The sequence below is a fragment of the Mobula birostris genome, chromosome 21, assembly GCF_030028105.1.
Source record: "Mobula birostris isolate sMobBir1 chromosome 21, sMobBir1.hap1, whole genome shotgun sequence".
NCBI lineage: Eukaryota > Metazoa > Chordata > Chondrichthyes > Myliobatiformes > Myliobatidae > Mobula > Mobula birostris.
The window spans coordinates 46894330-46921331 of record NC_092390.1 but is presented as its reverse complement, the minus strand read 5'-3'; the positions used below and the strand labels follow the sequence as shown (position 1 = coordinate 46921331).

At 40.0% G+C, this 27002-nt stretch overlaps 1 protein-coding gene across 1 annotated transcript in view; it reads left to right on the top strand.

Moving 5' to 3' along the window:
- mki67 (marker of proliferation Ki-67) overlaps positions 1-15916 on the top strand; it is a 46887-nt gene extending 30971 nt beyond the window's left edge. The window contains exons 13-16 of the mRNA XM_072239398.1: positions 1207-2255; positions 7989-8133; positions 10443-13496; positions 15363-15916. Of these exons, the coding sequence (XP_072095499.1) occupies positions 1207-2255; positions 7989-8133; positions 10443-13496; positions 15363-15487 (4373 nt within the window). The 3' untranslated portion in view covers positions 15488-15916. The remainder of the gene's footprint in view (positions 1-1206; positions 2256-7988; positions 8134-10442; positions 13497-15362) is intronic.
- The last annotated feature ends 11086 nt before the right edge of the window (positions 15917-27002 follow it).

The following is a 27002-nucleotide window of genomic DNA, read 5'->3' as shown; positions in this document are numbered from 1 at the left end:
ATGTACACTTGCATTTTCCTGGTCCGTCTTTTTGGCGCTGCTAGTTAATCTCTTTGCTGCTTCATTTCTTTTCTTACCATCTTTACCTTCACACACTTAGCTGTTAATTCTATCAGGTGTTAAATCTGTATATGACTCATGTTTTGAGGTAAAATGGTAAAAATTCAATGGAGGGGAGGGGGAGAAACAGGCAGTGAGATAGTTCTATGTCAAGGCAATTTGAAACCTAATATGTGAAACATATAGTAGGCAGATAGAAGTCTGGATGTTTGAAGATTAAAGAAACACACTTCTAGAACAGCAAGATGAAAAGATCCATAATTATAATTACAATGAAATCCATTGTTGTAGTTTTTAGATTTCATCAGTCCTAAGGCATTGAATGTGGGGAGCTTAGGGTAAGTGTGTTTTTTTAATGTGGCCTATGCATTAGGGCTTCCATATAATTGTACATATTTTAGTCATACATTTATGTTACATCAACTACAGATAATGCTGCAGTGAAATAACGTCCATTGTTTATTGTAGGAGGAATGTAACTTTAGCTTGGCAGATTTATTGACATCAACTTGCATAGTAATGTGAAAGGTACTATGTACAAATCCCATGATGCACTACAAATCTTTAAAATACATTTTAATGCTGAGTATCATCAGGGATGTTTGAGCAGAAGAGTTAAGTCCTAAGGACTGTTTTAGAAAAATTCTGAAACCACATGTGTTAATAATCCAGGTGATCAAACATTTTAAGATGGGGTGATTTAAAGAGTGCATTAATGGTAAATGTGATATGTTAGATATGAATTCCTGATCTTACGACTGGACAGGTGAAAATGTAGTTGTAATTGAAGGCGACGGAATTTGAAAATGTGCAAGAAATCAGAAATGACGGAGAATATATCTTGTGAGGTTGCTAGGCTGGGAGTAGGTAACCAAAGAGGACTTGAGGGTGATGTAGGGGTGGTGTAGGGCCTTTCCCACTACAATTTTGAGCACCAGGCAATGATCTGATGTAATTTAATAGAAGAGATGGTAGGTGAGCAGCTGCCTGGGCAAGGGAACTCTGAACAGGGTGCTTTATAGGGGGATGGTTTATGTAAAACTGATGTTTTACAATATCATAGTTATAAGATTGAGGCGCTCATAAAATATGCTATTGTGTAATTTTTGTCAATATCTTGTTTTCAAAAGTGTCTTTATTTTTCAGGTGTAAAGGCTGTTACACCACTAACAAGAAGTGTAAGGCACAAAACAGTTTCACGTCTATTAAAATGTCGAGCTGATTTGTCACATACTTCAATAAGCCCTTCTGAAACCCCATTCAAGGGAACTGAAACAAGTAGTGAAGCTGAAGACATTGGAGATTATCAAAGAACCATGAAGATACCCAGAGTGAAAGGACAGCCTGTGGATGACATGGTTGGTGTGAAAAGAATCATGAAAACTCCTAAGGTGAAAGGGCAGCCTGTCGATGACATGGTTGGTGTGAAACGAATCATGAAAACACCCAGAGTGAAAGGGCAGCCTGTGGAAGATATGGCTGGTGTGAAACAAATCATGAAAACACCCAGAGTGAAAGAGCAGCCTGTGGAAGATATGGCTGGTGTGAAAAGAATCATGAAGACACCCAAAGTGAAAGGGCAGCCTGTGGAAGATATGGCTGGTGTGAAAAGAATCATGAAGACACCCAAAGTGAAAGGGCAGCCTGTGGAAGATATGGTTGGCGTGAAAAGAATCATGAAGACGCCCAGAGTGAAAGGACAGCCTGTGGAAGATATGGTTGGTGTGAAAAGAATCATGAAGACACCCAAAGTGAAAGGGCAGCCTGTGGAAGATATGGTTGGTGTGAAAAGAATGATGAAGACACCCAGAACTATAAAGGAACCAATGGAAAATTTCGTGGGGCTACAAAAGCTTTTCATGGAACCCAAACGAAAATTAGAGAGTCCTGAAATCAGTTATGATGGAATTAAAAATATATTCTGTGCAGAAAAAGAAATGGAAAACTGTGATTATAGTGGTTTGGGTGAAATGTTTTCCACACCTGTAAAATCTGAAAACATTACTGATTCTAAGCTTCAGCTTTGTTCAAAAAGTGCAGATAAACCTACATTACTGGACAAATATAGTGATACCCAGACAACTGAAACACCAGAAAGTAATTTGATGCAGCTTATGGAAAAACACAATGGAGCATATAGAAAAGAAACACCAAGAGGAACTGACCATAATTCAAGACTGACACCAAGAGTTCAGGTAAAACAAAGCATTAGTATTTAAAATGACAGTAGAGCGATATCCAAATGATGGTGTGAGTTGTTTGGGATCTGAGCTACTACTACGGTGATCTTTACCAACATATGCTTGTGCAAGGCAAGTTGACCCAATGCATTGTGATCTCTGCCCTTGAACTGGCGCAGGCCACAAGAAATATACACAGTGGCTACTTTATTAGGTACTTTCTGTACCTAATAAAGTGGCCATTGAGTGTATATTGGTGATCTTTTGCTGCTGTAGCTCATCCACTTCAAGGTTCGGTGTGTTGTGCAATCAGAGGTGCTCTTCTGCATACCACTGTTGTACTGTGTGGTTACACCATAAGACATAGGAGCAGAATTAGGCCATTCACCACATCAAGTCTGCTCCACCATTCCATCATGGCTGATTCAAGATCCCACTCAACCCCATACACCTGCCTTTTCACCATATCCTTTGATGTCTGTCCAATCAGGAAACTACCAACTTCCACCTTAAATAAACTCACGGACTTGGCCTCCACTGCAATCTGTAGCAGAACATTCCACGGATTCACCACTCACTGGCTAAAAAAAAGCCTCCTTAAAAGGTCACCCAATTTTGAGGCTGTGTCCTCTAGTTCTAGATACCCTCACCATAAGAAACATCCTCTCCATATCCACCCTATCAAGTCCTCTGAACATTTAGTAGGTTTCAATGAATTCATTCCCTCTGCATTCTTCTAAATTCCAGTGAATACAGGCCCAAAACTACCAAAAGCTGCTCATATGTTAACCCCTTTATTCCCAGAATCATCCTCGTACACCTCTTCTGGACTCTCTCCAATGACAGCACATCTTTTCTGAGATATGGGGCCCAAAACTTTTGACAATACTACAAGTGCAGCCTGATTAGGCTCAGCATTATCTCTTTGCTTTTATATTCTATTCCCCTTCAAATAAATGACAACATTGCATTTGCCTTCTTTACCACAGACTCAACCTGTAAATGAACGTTCTTGGAGTCTTGCATGAGGACTCGTAAGCCCCACTGCACCTCTAATGTTTGAACCTTCTCTCCATTTAAATAATAGTCAGCACTATTGCTCCTTTTACCAAAATGCGTTATCATACTTTCTCAACACTATTCCATTTGCCAATTCTTCCAGTATGTCTAAGTCCTCCTGCAATCACATCGTTTCCTCAGCACTACCCACCCTTCTGCCTATCTTCGTATCATCCACAAAGTCATCAATTCCATCATCCAAATCTTGACAACAATGTGAAAAGTCACTGGCAGCTGACTAGAATAGGCCCCTTTTATTCCCACTCATTGCCTCCAGCCTGTTAGCTATTCCTCTATCCATGCCAGTATCCTTCCTGTAACGCTGAAGGGTTTTATCTTATTAAGCAGCCTCATGTGTGGCACCTCATCAAATGCCTTCTGAAGAGCCCAGTAAATGGCATCCACCTACCTCTCCTTTATCCACCCTGCTCGTTACTTCCTCAAGGAACTCTAGCAAATTTGTCAGGCAAGATTTCCCTTTACAGAAACCATGTTGTCTTTGACTTACTTTATCACTAGTCTTCAAGTACCCTGAAACCTCATTCTTAATAATAGACTCCAACATTTACCCTAACACTGAAGTTAGGCTAACTGCCCTATAATTTCCTTTCTTATGCCTTCTTCCCTTCTAAAAGAGTGGAGTGGCGTTTACAATCTTACAGTCCTCTAGAACCATGCCAGAATCAAGTGATTCTTGAAAGATCATAACCAATGCATCTGTTATCTCTTCAGCAACCTCTCTCAGGACTGTGGGATGTAGTCCATCTGGGCCAGGTGACTTATCCACTTTAAGATCTTTGAATTTGCCTAGCACTTCTGTAATAGCAATGACACTCAATCCTTCTCCCTAACACTATGGACCTCTGCAACACTGCTAGAGTCTTCGACAGTGAAGACATGTAAAGTACCCGTTAAGTTCATCTGCCATTTCTTTGCCCCCCCCCCATTACTACCTCATCAGCATCATTTTCCAGTAGTCCAATATCAACTCTCGCCTCCCTTTTACTCTTTATATAATTGAAAAAACTTTTGGTATTCTGCTTTATATTATTGGCTAGATTGCCCTTATTTCATCTTTTTCCCCTTCATATACCTTTTTTATATGCCTTTTGTTGGATTTTAAAACCGTCCCAATCATCCAACTTCCCACTCACTTTTGCTGCCTTATGTGCCCTTTCCTTGGCTTTTATGCAGTCCTTTGTCAGCCACAGTTGCCTACCTCTGCCATTTGAGAACTTATTCTGTGGGACATGTGTATCCTTTGCCTTGTGAACTATTCCCAGAAACTTAAGCCATCTCTGCTGTCATCCCTGCCAGTATCCGCCTCCAATCCATCTTGGCAAGCTCCTCTCTCATGCCTCTAATTCCCTTTATTCCATTGCGATGCTGATACATGTGACTTGTGCTTCTCCCTCTCAAATTGCAGTAAGGATTCAATCATATTATGATCACTCTCACCTAAGGGTTCCTTTACATTAAGCTCCCTAAAAATATCTGGGTTATTACATAACTCCTGCTCTAAGACGGACTTTCCTCGAGTAGGCTCAAGCACAGGCTGCTCTAAAAAGCCATCTTGTCGGCATTTAACAAATTTCCTCTCTTGAGATTAGAGACTGGTTATTTCAGTTACTGTCACATTCCTGCGGCTCACTGGAAGCTTTTTTTCTCTTATACCATTCTCTGTGAACCTGACTGCTGAGTGTAAATATCCTAGGAGACCAGCAGTTTCTGAGATACTCAAACCACTCTATTTGGCACCAACAATCATTCCATATCAAAGCCATTTGGATCACGTTTCTTCTCATTCTGATGTTTGGTCTGAACAACAACTGAGTCTCTTGACCAAGTCTGCATGTATTTATACATTGAGATGCTACTGCATGATTGGAAGATTCTATGGTTGCATTAATAAGCAGGTGTATCTAATGAGTGGCCCCTGAGTGTACAGGTTTCCCCCGCCATCCGAAGGTAGAGCGTTCCTATGAAACGGTCCGTAAGCCGGAATGTCGTAAAGCGAAGAAGCAATTACCATTTATTCATATGAGAAAATTTTGTGAGCGTTCGCAGACCCAAAAATAACCTACCAAATCGTGCCAAATAACACATAAAACCTAAAATAACAGTAACATATAATAAAAGCAGGAATGATATGATAAATACACAGCTTATATAAAGTAGAAATACAGTACTTTTCCACAATCATTGCCTGAACTGCTCTCCGTAGCGAAAATCTCACACAAGCGCCGTCGGCAAAAACACGGCACAAGCGCTCTCCAGTAACCTTTAAGCTATGAAGCTGCCAAATCATACCAAATAACACATGAAAATACACAGCCGAAATAAAGTAGAAATAATGTATGTATAGTGTAGTATCACTTACCAGAATTGGGAAAGCGCGGAGCACACTGATGATGGTGTGTTAGGCTGAGTCGTCGGAGTTTGGGAGGTGCAGTGGGCCCCACCCTCCGGGCAGTGAACTGATACCAATCCGCAAAGCACACAGGGGTACAGCGGTGGCCAGGACGCACCCAGCACATCTTTAAGAAAAAAGCCGAAATAAACATGCTAATTAATTAGGTGCCGCCCGGCACATAAATGTCGGCCCAGATCATTGCCGATTGCATCGCCTCTGACCTGGGCCGACAATTATGTGTCGGGCGGCACCTAATTAATTAGCATGTTTATTTTGGCTTTTTTCTTAAAGATGTGCTGTGTGTCTCCCGGCTACTGCTGCATTCTCCGCGAATGGGTATCTGTCCGAGGCCTGGGTGTTGGGGTGGTGGGACACTGGGGTGTCATCTCGTCGTCTGTTTCCATTAGGGCAGGCAGCTCATCCTCTCCTATGTCTGCCTGCCTCGATATCAAAGGTCGAGGTTCGTCGTCTGCTGTGGCTGATGTGGAAGGCTTGTTTGACTGCTGAGCCTCGCGCATTTTCCTATCATACAGTTCTTTGTAAGCACTCAAACCATCCTGCAAATATCCCCTAAACCGACATACCCTGTCAAAATTAAAGTCGTACTTTATCATTACTCATTCGGTTTCGATTGTTATCCTTTCCTCTTCCAATTGCATCAGCTCTTCATCTATCAGTTCTTGGTCATAGGATGCCAAAACCTCTTCAACATCATCTTTGTCAGCTTCCGCAAGCCAAACTCACTTAGTCCTTACTTCGTTCACCACGATCAAAATGCTTAATTATGTCTAGTTTTACACTAAGTGTAACACCCTTACGAGCTCTTTCAGGCTTTTCCGACACCTTAGAACTCATCTTGCAAACGACTGCTCACAGGCATGTGTTTAAGCAATGCCAGCGAGAATGCAGTTCTGAATCCGGGGGAGAGCAGCTGCTCGGGGCGCTGATTTTTCCACGCGCTGCCTTTCTTCGTAACAGTGCAAACACCTTCTGTTAGCGAAAACAGGGTACTAATGTACACTGTAGGTCTTTCATAACAGTGAGGTTTCGTAAAGCGAACGTTTGAAAAGCGAGGGACACCTGGATTCATGTAGTAAGTTAAGAATGCCCTACTTGTAAATGTGAAATCAGATTCCATTGTTACTTTCAAAAGGCATTTGAATGTTTACATGAATAAAACTAATTTTAAGGATTAATGGGGAAAATATACTTCTTGGATCAAATAGGGCAGCTTTTTCTTTGTCACAAAATAGACTAAATGCACAAAATGTTTTTCAGAACCTCAACATGCTCTTAACACATTAGTCTGTTCTCTGCTGAATTCATATTCATCGAAGTCCCTCTCCCTGGTGAGCACTGAACCACTTATTAAGGATTTCCCCTGCCTTGTCCTCCTCTAGGCATGTGTTTCTTCCTTTTCCCTCAGCTGTCCTACCTCACTCCAGTCATTCTACATTCACCTTAGAGTTTTCCTTAATCCTACTTGCCAAATCCTTCTCGTGTCCCCTTCCAGCTCTTCTAAGTAGCTTCTTGAGCTCTTGGCTACATTAAAATTCAAAGCTCAAAGTAAGTATATTACCAAAGTACTTATCTCACCATTTACGACCTTGAGATTCATTTTCTTGCAGGCATACTCAATAAATCCATTATAGAATAATAACCATAATGGAATCAGTGAAAGACCACACAGTGTACAAATACAAATGATCTGGAAGGGCTTACTCTGTGCTGTATCTCAATAAATAAATAAATAAATAAATCATAAGACTTTAATGTATGGTGTAATGCTGATGAAGATGGTACTAGTATGTGGACTGAATTCTACTGCAGCAGATGTATACAGACTGTTTGCTCTTTGTTATCTACAGCTAACTCTTAGAGTATTATATTTGGCTCTCTACCCTCAATTTGGGTGATTTCAAATAGCAACTTTGTTAAATTTCTCTCAATTTATATAATGGTTAAAATTATAATTGGCCAAAGTATGATAAACGTGAAGTGTACATCTGTGGGAGAAAGGGAATTGCCAATGTTTTGAACCAAAACTCCGACCTAGGATTCCTTTGTTTTTAGATTCAAACATCTGCAATCTCTTTTTGTCTCGGATAAGGATATAGTTAGTCTGTGATGCTTTGTAATCATCCAAATACATTAATATTTTTATCGCTATTGTCACTTTTCTGTTCCATTAAAACTGGAGTGTTTGAATTTGTATAAGTACATATTAAACAAATTCTGTCACTGAGTATGAAATGTGTACTTTTGTGTTGTTTCAGGCGACAAGGACAAGAGGTGCTCAAGCCAGATGTACATTCTCCCCATCATCCCAAGAAGTGTGTATACAACAGTCCCATCAAGCTGAAACTTTACAAACACTTCCTAAGGATGGCCTTGTTGATTATCCACAGACAGGAATAGCTGGTATGTCATACAACTGCAATGTTTCTAATGTGTTTCCTGCAAGCTTTCAAACTTTTTTTAAAGCTTACACAGTGTACTGGATAGCATGCTCACGACAGTGTCCTCATTTCTTCCAATCAGCAATTTTCTTTGCTCCCTTTTGTAAGAAATTTGACCAAAAGTGTATTCTATTTGAAATAGTAACAACCTCTCATTTGTCAGAGGCACAATTATTTTTATTTCTTATCTCATGAAGTTATTTTAATACCTGCAGGGCAAAATTCAGATTGTTACTAAAAAGAACATTTAGCAGTTACTTGTGATTGAAAATAACCAGGAGAATCATGTAACTATTTTGACCTACCATGAATTGCTCTGATATATTAAAATGCCAGCATTCTTCTAAGGTTATGATGGTCATCTGTTAATCAAAATTTGAAATTATTGGAGATGATACTGCAGTAAATTTCTCCTTCACTAGTTAGAGTGGACTTCACAATCCAACACATTTATTTTATACCCTTGAATATTCTGAGAGCAGCAGGCTGAGAAAGGTGACTCCACATATTTTGATTCTGCACCAAATTAATCACTTTACAATCCTCTAGAACTATTGATCTTAGCTTTAAAAATGTTTCAGCACCTGAAAAGTTATTAAATTAAGAGTCATAGTCATAGAACACTATAGCACAGAAACAGGCCCTTTGGTCTACCTAGTCTGTGCCGAGCCATTAATCTGCCTAGTCCTAACACCCTGCACCATTGCCCTTCTTTCCCTTCCCATCCATATTGTACCTATCCAAATTTCTCTTAGATGTTGAAATCAACCTCGCGTCCACCACTTACACTGGTATCTCGTTCCACATTCTCACCACCCTCCGAGTGAAGTTGATTAATGCTATTTTTTTTTTTTTTTTTTGAGGCATACTACTGCAGAGTTTTACCCTAAGGCTTCAGAGTGAGAGTTCAGATGTGGCAAAGTAAAGCAATTTCAAAGACTTTAAGTTTTTACTTTAGAGATTCTACCTGAAATGGGTCGTCAGCATTGAATCACAACATTGTCTTCCTGGCAGTATAATTGTTTAAGTTCTGACAAAACAGACCTTTTATGCTGTGAAGGCAGTACACATTGAGTATCTCATGTCCACAGGATGTGCAAGTACAACTAAAGTAGAATTTAATTGTGCTTGAGTGGATGCATCCTTGTTGGCATATGTTATCCTGAAGACTTACAAGGAAAACATGCATTCATATGGAAATTTTAGTTATAGTTGTAAAAAAGGAATAATGGCAAGACAACCAAAAATTACAAGTTGGAAGGCTGATGTGATTGCATTTCATGGCTATGATGAAAATATTGACATATAATGGCTATTTCCAAGCGTCGTCATTGACAACGCCTGTGCCATCTCCTTTTGGCAGAAGGCATTTTAAATTTCATATGCTTTCTTACTACATTGGAAGCTGCCTTTGAATTTATTGAAATTAGACTGACAGCAGTGTCACAAAATTGCTGAAGGCCTAACTTTAGAACTCAGTCTCTTATTAGGTTCAAATCTTTTACTCTAGAATGTGGCTAAGTGGAAGAAAGTCCATCAGAGATCCTGATCACTGAGTATAACCCATTACCTTTGATAATCTGATGTAATACTTGCACATTACCTTGAGCGGGTATTCAAAATTTGTGTCTATGGATCAAAGTTGTCTTTAACTTTCTATGAGCAGGGCTCTAGGACCAGGACTCTTCAAATTGAAATCATGGGCCTGGTTCTATCAATTTTTAAGACTCAAGAGAACAATGCTGATTTGAATAAGAATACTGTCTATGTGCATACAATATAATGTCAGAAAAGTTGAATATTGTACTTTAAATAGGATTTGGAGTAAGAATTTGATCAGATGCAATTTGAAAAGTGTATATCTTTGTGCTCATTAGTAATGCTCTTTCTTGTCAAGGAGTCTGTAGGGTTATGTTGCTTAATGCTCAAGAGGCATGAGCACAGAATTCAGTCTGATATTCCAGTGCAGCATTGAGAAATCACTTTTCTAAATGTGTTCTTAAAGCATGCTCTGTTCTCTCTTAGACCTGTTTTTGAGGATTCTCTGCAGTCATTAGAAATATTCTGAACCCCATCTAGCATTTTAAAACAGCATATGGAGAAGATGAACATAATTGCTATTTATGGTGTCTTACTCTGTCCAACCCTTCTATCATACTCTTTGTTAAAGTAATGACTGGACTTCACAAAAATATTTACTGTAAAAATGTTTATTTTTGTGAATAAGTTGGCTATATCACTGCAAATGTTTGTAATTTTTGTTATTTCTAGAAGGTAAAGATGGAGGATCTTTAACAAACTCCCAAGTATCACTAGAAACAAATTTATTTAAAGAAAAGAAAGCAGAGGATACCGATGCAGAAGAATCAATAAAAAGTACACCAGGAAAGAAATCTCCTTGTAAGCAGATTGAGGAAATAATTACATTCAAGAAAAAGAGATCATTGGAGGAAAAGAATAAAATTCCAAACATTCCCAAAGTTGAATTTGATACGCCTAAATTTAAAACAAAGGGCACCGTAATGAGTAAGAATGAATCTCCAGATAAAAAAGATGAATTTAACAATCTGCTTTCCCCAGTGACTATGTCATTGAGAAGGAGGAAAAACATCAAAGAATCGAATGAGTTATTCACACATAGTAAAATTGCACCAACTGATGAGTCTCAAAATGGACAGATTTGTGAAGTAAAAGAAAATGCTTCAGCAGCAAAAAAATCATTAAAAGGGAAGGAAATTCAAAATGTTCAAGATAGTAAAGTAAAAAGTCCACCTTCTTCAAAAATTTCCACACAACATGAAGGATCAATCACTGAAATTGAAAAAGTGATGCCCTTAGCCTCAAGGAAAAGACCACAAAGGAAGAAGGAAGCTAAAAATACCAAAATTAATGATGGGGAAGAAACTTGTGTTGCAAAGGACTCTCAAAGTAAGGGAGCAGAGTGCGCACAAATTGAACTAGTTAAATCTCCTTTGGAAAAGTTACCACAAGAAAGGAGTGAAATTGAAAATGTTGAATCTGAGCGAATGACAAAAAGATATTTGTTGCCAAAAATGCCCGTAACAAGTATGGATGCTAATGACCTTGTAGCTGAAGATGTAAAAGCACCCATTGCAATGGGAAGACTACGGCGAAGAAAGAACATCAATATTGATGAAGTGGAGATGCCGGTACCACCTAAAACAACAAATCCAAGTAAAAGGGCAGCTTGTACACAAGCTGAAATTTTAAAGGAATCCAGTAGATTACAGACTAGTTCAGGAGATCAAGAAGAAAATAGCAAAACTATAGCAAATTTTGTCCCGGAGGGATCTGTGAGAGAGGAAACAAAGTCCGAAAATGTGAAAATACCTAAAAAGGTTAACTTGGCTGGCTCCAAATATAGATCCACAAGACGAAAGAGAGTATCTGAAGAACTGCTTTCAGAAGATTTTAAACAGGATTCTGCTCCCATAAAGAGATTGCACAACGGGGAACAACTGGATGAAACTCTAACAAATAATACAGTACCCCATGTTTCTAACCCACCATCTCCGAATGTGTTGGACAAAGCATTGGAGATATCAGAAGGGATGTCTAATGGAAAAGAGGTATCAAAACGGCCACGCAGAGGAAAAGTTGCAATAAAGAAAGTAAATGAACAAGCTTCAAAAGATTTGGTAGAAACCCTTGGGAAAGTGATATCAAAACATCCAAGCGATAAAATAATTGCTGATGCAAACAAATTCCATGAATCAGATGAGCAGCCAAAAGGCAGCCCAAAACAAAATGAAGCAAATGTGCCTTGTGAACCACTGTTGATAAAAAAAGAGAAAAACAATGAGAGGAAAAGGGAGGAAATTGAGATTAAGCAGCATTCAGAATTTATTCCAAAGCTATCACCATCGCCAATAAAAAGATCACTGAGAAAGAAGGCAAGTCAGAAAATAACTCAAAATAAAGAAGAAAATGCAAACGAATTATCTTGTACAAGAAAGTTGAGAAGAAATATTACAGAAGAAAAGATAAAAGCAACTATTAATGATGGACCATGTGTTCCAGTAAATAACCATTCAAGCAAAGAGCAAAAACATATATTGAATGAAGAGGAAAGTATCCCTTCATCAAAGATGAGGGGGAAAGGCAAGCAATCAAAGGAATTGTTGACTGAAAACCAGGAACAAACTGACCAGCAGCAAACTGTGGGCATGGTTGATGTACAATTATATACTACAAGTGAAGATGAACCACAGAGTCAAAAATTGAACAGCAAAGGTCGTCGACAAGGGAAGACTTCGGCGAAAGGAATCTCTGCTTGCCTTTCAAATGTTGAAGGAGAAGCCCATTTGAATTCTTCTGCTAATTGCAGTGAAGTGGCTAATCATTCAGATAAGGCTGAAGCTGCCAGACAAACCAGATCTTCAAGTAAAGGCAAAGTTAGTAAAGCAGCAGGAGTAACTGAAGTAACAAATGACAGCAAAGAAACAGACGCAGTGTTGATTCCTGGAATTGAAGGGACTGGTCGGCCTAAGAGAAATATTAAGAGAGGGAAATCTGAAAAAGCGATTGCACTAGAATTGGATGTAACAGGTTCCATTCCAGTTACTGGAGAGGAAATTGTAGAAAGAATTGATATGTCCAAAAAAGGTTCAAAAGAATTTCCTCCACTTGAAGATAGTCAGAAAACAGAATTGGATAATAGAAAGCTGCCTCGCGATAAATGTGGTAAAAGAAAAATTATGAAAGATGTTCCAACATTTGTGCAAGAAACTATCAAGGAAGAATTGCAGATCAACAATGAAATTGTTGAATCTGTTGAAATTCCCAGAAAAAGTGGCCGTGGGATGATTAAAAGAAGGAATTCGGCTGGAAGCAATCAGGAATTAATCACAGGTGCAACTGAAAATAAACAGGTAGAAAATTCAATCAACAAAGTTGAAAATAAGAAAGCCAGAACAGGACAGAACAGCAATGTCAAAGAAATTGCTTCAACTTCATTTGCTCAAGGAGGGAAGGTTCAAGTAACAAGTAAAAGGGCAAGAAGAAATAATCTTCAAAAGCCAACAGATAATGATGAGAATCTTCTACGTGGGGAAGATGAGACAGAAGATAATAGTGGAGAACAAGAGACCAATACCATATCAATGGATTCTTCACAAGTATCTAAAAGGGTTACAAGAGCAAAAAAATCATCTGAAGCCACTGGAATGAAACAAAAATTGCTTCAACCATTGACCAGTGGATTGCTTTCACCGGTGTCTGCAAATCTCTCAAAAAGAACCTTAAGAGGCAAGCCCACTGTTGCAGAAACCACAGCTGATGTACCTGCTAAGAAAGCTAAAAAAGGTAAGGACTTTTTTCTTCTGCCCATAGAATGTTTGGTCATAAAGTTTTGGCAATACATTTAAAACAAAATGAGTAATATCAAATACATTTTTGTAATATTTTAGAGCTGTAAAATAAGAAAAGCATATGAGATACCGAATAACAAACACACATCAGTTGGTTACATCGCACACAGTAAATTAACATCATTCAAACAATTGAAATAAGGTCAAGCCAAGCTGCCAAAAAAATCCAAACCAGCAAATTAAAATTGCAACATTTTAAATGTCAAGACATATTGCCAATGAAAACATTGAAGGAGGATCTCTGGAAAGAAGTGAGAAAAGATCTTCATTGTCATTAGGTCACACAATACCAGCCATACTCATCCTTTTATAATGAAAGCAGGCACTTGATTGAAATTGGTTTATTTTTGTCATATGTACTAAGGTAATGAAAAGCTTGATTTACATACTTTTCATACATATCAGATCATTACACAGTGCATTGAGGTAGAACAAAGTAAAATAACAATGCAGAATAAAGTGTAACAATTACAGAGGAAAGTGCAGGAAAGCAAGGTGCAATATCATAATGAGGTAGATAGTGAACAGTCCAACTTGTATTAGGGAACTATTTAATTGTCTTGTAACAGCAGGGTAGAAGCTGGCAATGAGCCTGGTGATTCATATTTCCAAGCTTTTGTATTTTCTGCCTGATAGAAGAGAAGAGAGAATGTCCAGGGTGGTTGGGGTCTTTGATCATGTTGGATGCTTAACTGATGCAGCAAGAAGTATAGACAGAGCCCATGGAAGGGAGGCTGGTTTCTGTGATGTGCTGACAACTATTCTGCAGTTTCTTGCAGTTACGTGCAGATCAGTTGCTGAAACAAGCTATGATGCAACCAGACATGGTGTTTTCTATGGAGCATCAATAAAACTTGACAGGAACATGCCAAATTTCTTCACCTTTCCAAGGATGTAGAGGTGCTCGTGAGCTTTCTTGGTGTGATGTGTACTTGGTTGACCAGAACAGGATAATGTTCACTCCTGGGAACTTGAAGCTCTCAACCTCAAAACCACTGAACTTGATAGGAGCATATGCATGGCTCCCCACCCTTCCTGAAGTCAATGACCAGCTCTTTTGTTTTGCTGGCATTGAAGGAAAGGCTGTTGTCTATCGTTTTCATCTTTTTTTAATATACTGGAGGTTTTGCATTTACTTGTACTACTTTCAAGATATATGCAATTTATTGTATTTCATAGTTCATTCTTATTTTTATTATCTTTTTTTCATATTTTGGGCATTATTTGCTGAATTTTAAATTTTCCCAACTGCAGGTTTATCTTTTCCATAATAATGTATGCCACTGCTTTAAAGTAATATTTTAAACCAATGCTTGCTTTATCAGAGTAAAATTCTCATTTTCAGTTTGTGGCAGCTTTCTGTGCACACATTTCTTGTATTGCAACCAGTACATTACAGTACTTTGGCTCCAGCATGCTTTTAGACATATAGAGGGAGATATAAAGTATAGTTGAAATGCAAATCATTATTCATCTATGGTAAGGGTTCCCAACCTTTTTAATGCCATGGATTTCTACCCGTAACTGAGAGGTCCATGGATCCCATGTTGGGAACTCCTGATCTAGGGATTGTATATGTTTTCCATTTCTTACTACATGTTGTATAGGCAATTCAATGCTGATATCTCAGATTTAACTCCATTACTTTTATTGTAATGATCACTCTTTTCCAGAGGTTTCTTTGTAATTATATTACTAATTATCCTTGAATTACTGGAAAATACTATAGTGGTTTCTGTATAGCACTGGTGTCTTAAAATATGAGCTGTAAATAAATACTTTGTTTCCTTTAACTTCACAGAACAGTTGACTAGAAAGGAAATGAGCAGTAAAAAGGAAACAAATCGAGCTACTGCAAGAAAGGTGCTTTCTATCACATCGCAAACTGCGCAGCCAAAAGGGCGTACTACCAGATCAAGAAAGTAGAAAATCCCAGATGTAATCTTATATTATTTTACATATACTGTATATTGCTTAAATTATGCTATAGCTGCATCAGTCAGTTTTCTAATTTTTTTGTCCTAGTGCACTTAAGTTGGCACAAAATTGGTGAACTTCTGAAGCTGTCTATTTTAGTTAGTGAGGTACACACCAGTCATTTGGGAAAATAAGAATATATTATTGCAATATTGGAATTCTGGGAAATGTATGAATTTTCATGTAGAAATTTCTAGAGGGGATAAATCTAAAGCTTATGTCATTTAATGAGTAGTATATTGATTCTGAAGATGCAAGCTCCACCTACAAAAGCTTTTTATTTTTCTTGCTTTTAAGTATTTGCATCAAGTTTTGGAATTATATAAAGATACATTTTATACTCTGGTTCAAATTTTGTTGCAAAAAATAATGACAATAAATTTTACACATTAAATATTCTGTCTTTTATTTTTAAACTTCATTCACATCATTTGAAGCACTTAATAAATTTAAACAAGCAAATGACATTGTAGTTTTCCTAAATAACCTCAGGTGAAATATCAAAAAAGTTTGGAATTAGAATTTGCAAAAATTAAAATATCAAATTATGTATCACTTCAGTGTAGTATGTCCCACCCAGGAAATAATTTATAATTACTCTTGTGCTTTGCCTTGCATTTGTTTTAGCCAGTTTTCAAAAGAATTTACTAACAAGCACAAATGTGGCAATTTTAGAAGAAAAGGCGTCTACTCTCGCACAAGGTTTTTCTTAATGCATCTCTTCCACAGATGGGTCTGGATATACATAAACTATAAAAGAGTAGTTTGTGAGGTGTTGCACTTTTTTTTACTGCTTATGATGTTTCTAAGTGTATCAAATGCATGGAGTTGAGGTTCATAATATGATTTTAAGTTCTGCTTCACTACTTTGAGCAGTTAGATTTGTAGGAGTTGGGGCAGGGGAAGCTATCTTTCCAGGAAGCCTTGAAAAATATTCTTGAATTTTTTCCACTATCCATCTGGGAATCTCTTCCTATCATAGCCTGGAATAATATCTTGTTTTGGGTGTCTGATATCAGGCATGCAAATGATGTGGGGCAGCATGAAAGCCATGATACTGACCAGCTGGTCTGCAGCAGAGCTAGTTTCAGTGAAGATTAATGTTAAACAAACATTAATGTCTCATTCTTTCTTGCTGTAATGTTGCATCTAACTGCCAAGAAAAACTTCCATTTGGAGTGAAGCTACTCTTAACAATTGTAATTCAATTAAAGCAGGAAAGTGCCCGACTGCCCAACATTTTTCCTCATACCATTTTACCAAATTAGCAAATACATATTTTTTTAAAAACTTGTCAATGTGAAATTGACCCTGTAGACAGGATATACTTAATCCTTTACCTCAGTTCTTTCCCATGCAGTTTATTTTCCACTTTCAAGTAATGATTGAATCTGATCGCATCATCCTTCTGGACATTGTATTCCAGATTGTCATTAGTCATGCAGAAAAAAGGATTTTTATTGTAGCTGGCTTCTACCCTTGAAGACCATGGGTTAGAGAAAATCCTTATTAACTGCCAACGAGTTAATTTGAAAATAGGTACTCAATTCATACAGCTTGGTTAAAAGTAGGCATGAAATTTGTACAAGATTAGCTGTCTAAACACACACCTGACACTTTCAAACAGTCAATAAGAATAGAAAAGCTATTGCTGAAAAATCATAAATTAATGCTGTGTTTCTCCTGGTCCTGATATAACTTTCACCTCTCCAGCATAGGGTCATCCACTGCCACAGAAGATGATCTCCTGAGTTTTTACTACTTCTACAGTAGAACTTCTACTAGAAGCAGCTGAATTATGGTTCTATAGGAGAATGTTAAAAATATCATGGACCACACACACATCAAATGAAGAAGTTCTCAGAAGAGCCCAAGCAGTTAGATTACTCATACCAACAATAAGAGAAAGACAACTCAGATTCCTAGGACACATCATACGGAAAGATGAACTAGAGAAACTCAGACACTGGAAAGATCGAGGGGAGGAAACCGAATGGAAGTCATCCAAAGAATGAGGGATAGATCTATTGGAAAACCATGGTCACCAACGTCCGCATCAGATATGGTACCTAGACAGATAGGCGCCCGAAATACTCAATTCCTGTTCTTTTTCTTGTCAGTTATACATTTTTGTGTTTTGATTTGATTGGTTCTGTCTTATCTGGATACTCCCATGTCCCATTCCCCATTGGATCTAGCCCAAAGTTACAGACAGTATTGCTCTTCTTGCAAATCTGAGTTTGTGTTTCCTGTCTCTGCCATTGTTATTCATAAACTCAGGTTGATTTAAATCAGCTTTTATGTGTTACTGGCTGCTTGACAATGTTCTTAGTGATGCGTGTCCCCTCGGGCCACAAGAAAAGTACCAGCAAATTGGAGGATAGCAAATGTTATGCCTTTGTTCAAGAAAGTTCATTGGGATAATCCTGGGATCAGTGAGTCTTGCATCAGCAGTGGGCAACTATTACAGAGGATTCATACAAGATTTATGAGCATTTGGAAAAGCATAATCTGATTATAAATGGTTAACATGGCTTTGTGTGGGGCAGGTCATGTCTCATGAGCCTGATCGACTTTTTCAAGGAAGTGTCAAAACAAATTGATGAAGATGAAGTAGTGGATGTGGAGTAAGTGGATTTTAGTCAGGTGTTTGACAAGGTTCCCTACAGTGGTCTCATACAGAAAGTCAGGAGGCATGGGATCCAGAGAAACTTGGCTGCATGGGTTCACAATTAGCTTGCCCACTGAAGCAGGCAGTGGTAGTAGATGGAGTGTATTCTGCCTGGAGCTCAGTGACCAGTGGTGTTCCACAAAGAACTGTTCTGTGACCCCTGTCTTGAATAAGGAGATGGAAGGGTGGATTTGTAAATTTACAGATTGGTGTTAAGGAGAGTGTAGAAGGTTGAGGATTACAAGACATTGAAAAGATGTAGAGTTGGGCTGTGAAGTGCCAGATGGAGTTCAATCTGAAAAAGTGAAGTGATGCACTTTGGCAGTTCAAACTTAAAGGCAGAGTACAAGGTTAATAGCAGGATTCTTAGCAATGTGGAAGAGCAAAGGGATCTTGGGTCCTAGATCCTAGAGAGTTACTGCACAAGTTGGGTGATTAAAAAGGCATGGTTTGTTGGCTGTATTTGGTTGGATTGAGTTCAAGAGCCAATGTTCAAAGTAAATTTATTATCAAAGTACACATATATCACCATATGCTATCCCGTGATTCATTTTCTTGCAGGCATTTGCAGAAAATACAGTAAAATATAACAGAATCAATGAAAAACTGCACTCAACCAATGTGCAAAAGGCAGCAAATAGTGCAAGTACAAAAATGAAACAAAATAGTAATAGCAGATATTGAGAGCATGAGTTGTAGAGTCCTTGAATGTGAGTACATACAGTGTGGAATCAGTTAAGTGTTGGGTGAAAGACACCAGTCTGGTTGAGGGGTAATGTTGCAGTTCTATAACACTCATTAGACCACACTTGAAGTCTTGTGTTCAGTTCTGGTTGCCTCATAGGAAAGCTGTGGAGGCTTTAGAGAAGGTACAGAGGACATTTACCAAAATGCTGCCTGGATTAGAAAATATGTCTTATGAGGAAAGGTTGAGCATGCTAGGGCTTTTCTCTTTGGAACAGAGGATGAGAGGTGAAGTGATCGAGGTGTATAAGATGATAAGTAGCATTGCTAGAGTGCATAGCCAGTGCCTTTTTCCCAGGGTAGCAGTAGCTAAAACAAGAGGACATACTTTTAAGTTGATTATAGGAAAGTGCATGGAATGCACTATTGGGGGTAGTGTCAGGGGTGGATACATTAGGGATAGTTAAAGAGACTCTTAGGCTTATGGATTAAAGAAAAATTGAGAACTATGTGAGAAGGAAATTTTAGGTTGATTTTGGAATGTTAAATGTTGGCACAACATTATAGGTCAAAGGGTCTATTGCTCTGTTCAAATAGGATAGGTAGTATGAGGGAAGTCAGCTTTATTAAATTGCATTTACTTCAACGTATGAGGTCTAACAGGTAAGGCAGATGAACTTTGGACTTGAATAGGTAATGGGTTGGGATATTGCACCCATTCCAGTAATATGATTATAGAAAGGGCAGGAGTAGCAGCTTAATGTCTGAGATATAGATGCTTTAAGTGAGATAAAGTGAGGAGGGGAAGTTCCTTTTCTGATTGAAGGGAACGTTGCAGCAGTAGGTAGAGATGAAGGATCATCTGGTGAGGCTTTATGGGTGGAACTGAGAAATAGGAAGGGAGCAATCACTTTGTTGGAATAATTACTATAGACCTCCAAATAGTCCTTGGCGATTAAAGGAACAAATGTACAGTGAGAGCTGGAGATTTTAACTTTCCTAATATTGATTGGGATTGCCATAGTTTTAGAGGTCAAGATGAGCTGCTATTTATTCTGTGTTCAGGAAATTTTCAAGTGCCCTACCCAGGAGAAGGCTAACCTTGGTCTGGATAAGGAAAGGCCATGGCAGCGGAGCACTTTGGGACCAGTGACCATAGTTCCATTAGTTTGAAAGTAGTTATGGGAAGGAACAGAAAGATCAGAATCAAAACTGGATTGCTGTGAAAGATTACATTACCAGATAACACTTGGCTTTTTTCAGCCTTCACAATACTTTTGACTCCTTCAGTTGAGAGTGACAGTGGAGCACCCTCCACTGAAATTCTTATATTTGAAACATAGAAAACATACAGTACAATACAGGCCCTTTGGCCCACAAAGCTGTGCCGAACATGTCCCTACCTTAGAACTACCTAGGCTTTACCCATAGCCCTCTATTTTTCTAAGCTCCATGTAGCCATCCAGGAGTCTCGTAAAAGACATCGTTTCTACCTGCACCACCGCCACTGGCAGCCCATTCCACGCACTCATCACTCTGCATAAAAAAAACAACCCTGACATCTCTGTACCTACTTCCAAGCACCTTAAAGCTATGCCCTCTCGTGCTAGCCATTTCAGCCCTGGAGAAAAGCCTCTGACTATCCACACGGTCAATGCCTCTCATTATCTTGTACAACTCTATCAGGTCACCTCTCATCCTCTGTTGCTCCAAGAAGAAAAGGCCAAGTTCACTCAACCTATTCTCACAAGGCATGCTCCCCAATCCAGGCAACATCCTTGTAAATCTCTGCCCTTTCTATGGTTTCCACGTCTTTCCTGTAGTGCTTCAATTTGCTTCAAATCAGCATGGAAGACTTTATATTAAGTAATAGCTATACAACAGAACAATTCACAGAAACTAGTGTCAAAAATCTGTGCCATTGCTCCAATACTTACCTTAATCTAACTTGCTGTAATGTGTCTCCTCACCTTGAATGAGATTCCCAAGAAGTGGATCTGATTATTTTTAGAATTAATGAAAAGCTGTTCAGCCCTTGGCATCTACTATCCAGAACCAAGGTACTCAAACCTCAGTAACTGAACTATATTATGCAGATGATGCTCATGTGTATGCATACTCAGAGATCGAACTCTACGCCATTCTTCACTCTCCTTACTGAAACATGAGATGATGAGTCTCTCACTCGATATCTCCAAAGTGTGCATTCTCTACAAACTACCTGCATTTTACTATCTTGTCCTCCAACAACAAAGTTTGCAGTAGGACCCTGGAAAATATGAACAACTACTTTTTGGCAAAGGTAAACATTGATGATGAAAGTAACCACTATCTTCACTGACTCAGCAAAACATTTGATCAATTGAGGAAAAGACCTGGCATGAAGCACATAGATTCGCAGGCATCAGTGATCGCTGTCCTACGTCCACCTTAGGTCTGGGTAACCTACATCAGACACTCCAAGGAATCAGAAAAATATCATCAATTCTTTCCCTGCAAAAATTCTCTGAATTTACTATACAGACAAGTGAGCCAACCCTGGCCAACACCCCTGATGTTCATATCCTAGTTAAACTCAGTCAGCTCTGTAGGAGAGGCTACCTTTTTTGTATGTCCAAAACCAAAACCTGAATCATCTTTTCTGAATGCACGCTATTCTATGATGGGAAGAGATAACTAGGTAAACAGGAAGAGAGTCCTGACGAAGGGTCTCGGCCTGAAACGTCGACTGCACCTCTTCCTACAGATGCTGCCTGGCCTGCTGCGTTCACCAGCAACTTTGATGTGTGTTGTCAGCAGTACATTCTTGTTTTTATATTCTAATCCTCTTGGAATCCTAACATTGCATTTGGCTTTTATACTATAAATTCAAACTGCAAGTTAACCTTGAAGAAACCCTGATTTAGGACTCACAAGTCTCTTTGTACCTCTGATTTCTGAATTTTCTCCCTATTTAGAAAATAGTCTAGATCTTTATTCTTCCTACCAAAATGCATAATGCCATGCATCCTCATACTGTATTCCATCTGCCACTTCTTTGCCTACTCTCCCAATCTCTCCAAGTGCTTTTGCAATCTCCCTACACTTATCTGTTCCTTTGCATATCTTGGTACCATCTGCAAACTTGGCCACAATTCCATCAGTTCCTTCAACCAGATCATGAATGCATAAAGTGAAAAATTGCAATCCCAACACTGACTTCTGTGGAACTTGACTAGTTATGGATAGCCATCCTGAAAAGGACTCTTTTATATCCCCTTTCTGACTTCTGCATTCAGTCAATCTTCTAACCCTGCTAGTAGCTTGCTTCTAAGTCTCTTGTCTTGAAACACCGTTGAGTGTGGCACCTTGTCAAAGACATTCTGAAAATCCAGTTAACTGATATCCATCAACATGTCTGTCTCCATCAAGGCCAGTGTATATGGGCCACTGAAAGGCTGAGGTGGGCTGCATTGTGTAGCTACTCCAATCCATCTAGTGAAGATATTATGATGTTGCCATTGCTCAATGGATTCGCAGTATGATGCAGCACTATACTGGTGATTCAGGCCATCGTACTGGTGCCTGAAAGAGCTAACCAGTTAGTCCCAGCTTCTTGTTCTTGGCCAATTGCCCTGCAATTTTTTTTTCAATTTTCTTTCGATTGATGTTATAAATTTATTTCAATTTTCTTTCATGCAGTGTAATCCAGACCATAAAGTCCTATGTATGTTTTGTCATCAAGTTGCCATACACCTTAATTCCAGAATCTGAATCAGAATCAGGTTTATCATCACCGGCATGTGTTGTGAAATTTGTTAACTCAGCAGCAGCAGTTCAATGCTGTACGTGATAATACAGAAAGAAAAAAATAAGTAAATCAATCCCAGTAAGTATATATATGTGTATTAGATAGATTAAAAGTAGTGTTAAAACAGAAATAATATATTTTTTAAAATGAAGTAGTGTTCATGGGTTCAATGTCCATTTAGGAACAGTATGGCAGAGGGGAAGAAGGTGTTCTTGAATCGCTGAGTGTGTGCCCTTAGGCTTCCGTACCCCCTTCCTGATGGTAACAATAAGAAGAGGACATACCCTGGGTGATGACGGTCCTTAGTAATGGATATTGCCTTCCTGAGGCACCACTCCTTGAAGATATCTTGGGTATTAGAAACATAGCAATATAGAAAACCTACAGCACAATGCAGACCTTTCGGCCCACAAAGCTGTGCCAAACATGTCCTCACCTTAGAAATTACCTAGTGTTACCCATAGCGCTCTATTTTTATAGCCTTTATAGGCATCCGTTAGTCTTGTAAGACCATAGATTTGTGTCTTGGAAGGTTTCTGGGGTGCAGGCCTGGGCAAAGTTGTATGGAAGACCGGCAGTTGCCCATGCTGCAAGTCTCCCCTCTCCACGCCACTGATGTTGTCCAAGGGAAGGGCATTAGGGCCGATACAGCTTGGTGTCGTTGCAGAGCAATGTGTGGTTAAGTGCCTAGCTCAAGGACACAACACGCTGCCTCAGCTGAGGCTCGAACTAGCGACCTTAGATCACTAGACCAACAACTTAACCACTTGGCCACGCGCCAACACAGAGTTAGTACCTCTGTACTAGATGAGTCGACTAATTTAGAAACGTAGAAAGCCTACAGCAAAATACAGGCCCTTCAGCCCACAAAACTGTGCCGAACATGTCCTTACCTGAGAAATTACCTAGGGTTACCCATAGCCCTCTATTTTTCTGTGCTCCATATACCTGTCCAAGAATCTCTTAAAAGACCCTATCATATCCACCTCCATCACCGTCGCCAGCAGCTCATCCCACACACTCACCACTCTCTGCATAAAAAATTTACCCCTGGTATCTCCTCTGTACCTACTTCCAAGCACCTTCAAACTGTGCCCTCTTGTGCTAGCCATTTCAGCCCTGGGAAAAAGCCTCTGACTATCCACACGATCAATGCTTCTCATCATCTTATACACCTCTATCAGGTCACCTCTCATCCTCCATCACTCCAAGGAAAAAAGGCCGTTCACTCAACATATTCACACAAGGCTCCCCAATCCAGGCCACATCCTTGTAAACCTCCTCTGCACCCTTTCTATGGTTTCCACGTCCTTCCTATAGTGAAGTGACCAGAACTGAGCACAGTACTCCAAGTGGGGTCTGACTGGGGTCCTATATACAGTAGCTGCAACATTACCCCTTGGCTGCTAAACTCAATCCCACGATTGATGAAGGCCAATGCACCGTATGCTTTCTTAACCACAGAGTCAACCTCCACAGCAGCCTTGAGTGTCCTATGGACTCGGACCCCAAGATCCCTCTGATCCTCCACACTGCCAAGAGTCTTACCATTAATACTATATTCTGCCATCATGTTTGACCTACCAAAATTAACCACCTCACACTTATCTGGGTTGGACTCCATCTGCCACTTCTCAGCTCATTTTTGCATCCTATCAATGTCCCTCTGTAACTTCTGACAGCCCTCCACACTATTCATAACACCTCCAACCTTTGTGTCATCAGCAAATTTACTAACCTATCCCTCCACTTCCTCATCCAGGTAATTTATAAAAATCACGAAAAGTAGGGGTCCCAGAACAGATCCCTGAGGCACACACTGGTGACCGACCTCCATGCAGAATATGACACTTCTACAACCACTCTTTGCCTTCTGTGGCAACCCCGTTCTGGATCCACAAAGAAATTTCCCCCTGGATCCCATGCCTCCTTACTTTCTCAATAAGCCTTTCATGGGGTACCTTGTCAACTGCCTTGCTGAAATCCATATACACTACAGCTACTGCTCTACCATCATCAATGTGTTTAGTTACATCCTCAAAAAATTCAGTCAGGTTCGTAAAGCATGAACTGCCTTTCACAAAGCCATGTTGACTATTCCTAATCATATTATGCCTCTCCAAATGTTCATAAATCCTTCCTCTCAGTATCTTCTCCATCAACTTACCAACTACTGAGGTAAGACTCACTGGTTTATTATTTCCTGGGCTATCTCTACTCCCTTTCTTGAATAATGGAACAACATCCACAACCCTCCAATCCTCCGGAACTTCTCCCATCCCCATTGATGATGCAAAGATCATCACCAGAGGCTCAGCCATCTCCTCCCTCACCTCCCACAGTAGCCTGGGGTACATCTCATCTGGTCCCGGAGACTTAACCAACTTGATGCTTTCCAAAAGCTGCTGCACGTCCTCTTTCTTAATATCTACATGCTCAAGCTTTTCAGTCCACTGCAAGTTATCCCTACAATCGCCAAGATCCTTTTGTGTAGTGAATACTGAAGCAAAGTACTCATTAAGTACCTCTACTATCTCCTCCGGTTCCATACATACTTTTCCACTATCATACTTGATTGGTCCTATTCTCTCACGTTATCCTCTTGCTCTAAACATACTTGTAGAATGCCTTGGGATTTTCCTTAATCCTGTCCGCCAAGGCCTTCTCATGGCCCCTTCTGGCTCTCACACTGTCTCCAAGCTTTCTCTATTTGTGAGCCAACCGCCTCTTCCTCCATCTCTTCAGTTTGGATCCCACCCCCCAGCAATCCTAGTTTAAACTCTCCCCAGTAGTCTTAGCAAACCTCCCCGCCAGAATATTGGTCCCCCTGGGATTCAAGTGCAACCTGTCCTTTTTGTACAGGTCACTCCTGCTCCAAAAGAAGCCCCAGTGATCCAGAAATCTGAATCCCTGCCCCCTGTTCCAATCCTTCAGCCACACATTTATCCTCCACCTCACTCTATTCCTATTCTCACTGTCGCAGTAATCCCAAGATGACTATCTTTGTGGTCCAGCTTCTCAACTTCCTTCCTAACTCCCTGTAGTCTGCTTTCAGGACCTCCTCCTTTTTCCAGCCTATGTCGTTGGTACCAATATGTACCACGACCTCTGGCTGTTCTCCTTCCCACTTCAGGATATCTTGGATGCGATCAGAAACATCCCGGACCCTGGCACCTGGGAGGTAAACTACCATCCGTGCTTCTTCCCTGCATCCACAGAATCGCCTGTCTGACTCCCTAACTACAGAGTCCCCTATCACTGCTGTCGTCCTCTTCCTTTCCCTACCCGTCTGAGCCACAGGGCCACACTCTGTCCTTCCCCCAGGTAGGCCGTTCCCCCCCAACAGTACTCAAGCAGGAGTACATATTGCCAAGGGGTACAGTCACAGAGGTGCTCTCTCAACTCTAACTCCTGCCCTTCCCTCTCCTGACTGTTACTCACTTATTTGTCTCCCCACGCCCCAGTGTGACTACCTGCCTATAGTCCTCTCTATCACCTCCTCACTGTCCCTGACCAGGCGAAGATCATTGAGCTGCATCTCCAGTTCCCTAACACGGTCCCTAAGGAGCTGCAGCTCAACGTGCCTGGCGCAGATATGGCCGTCCGGGAGTCTCCTGGACTTCCCACATCTGACACCGAGCACAGAACGCTGGCCTCACACACATACCTCCTGTCTGTATACTGCTCAGGCAATGTACCTTGCCTCAACCCGTTAATGCTGAAGCCCCATTGAGCCAAAGCCTTCCTATTCTGTCTCCCTCTACTCCCTCTAATTTGACAACTTTCTGTAGCTTCTTTCAGTCTAGTGTGGTAGCCTCCCCACCCTCCCCACCCCCACCCCCGTACCAGACAGTGATGCTCTCCATGATAAGTCTATAGAAGTTTTCGAGTGTTCTAGTTGACAAACTAAATTTCTTCAAACTCCTAGTGAAATATAGCTGCTGCCTGGCCTTTTTTATAGCTGCATCAATATGTTGCGACCAGGTTAGATCTTCGAAGGTCTTGACACCCAGGAACTTGCAATGGCTCACTCTTTCCTCTTCTGATCCCTTGATGAGGATTGGTACGTATTTCCTCGCTTTACGCTTTCTGAAGTCCACAGTCAGCTCTTTCTTCTTACTGATACTGAGCGCAAGGTTGTTGCTGCTGGTATATCTCAGCTCCTGTGAGCCCTCCCATTTCCATCTGTGATTCTATGGTTGTATCATCAGCAAATTTATAGATGATACTTGAACTATACTTAGCCACACAGTCATGGGTATAGAGAGAATAAAGCAGAGAGCTAAGCACACACCTCTGAGGTGCGCCACTGTTGATCG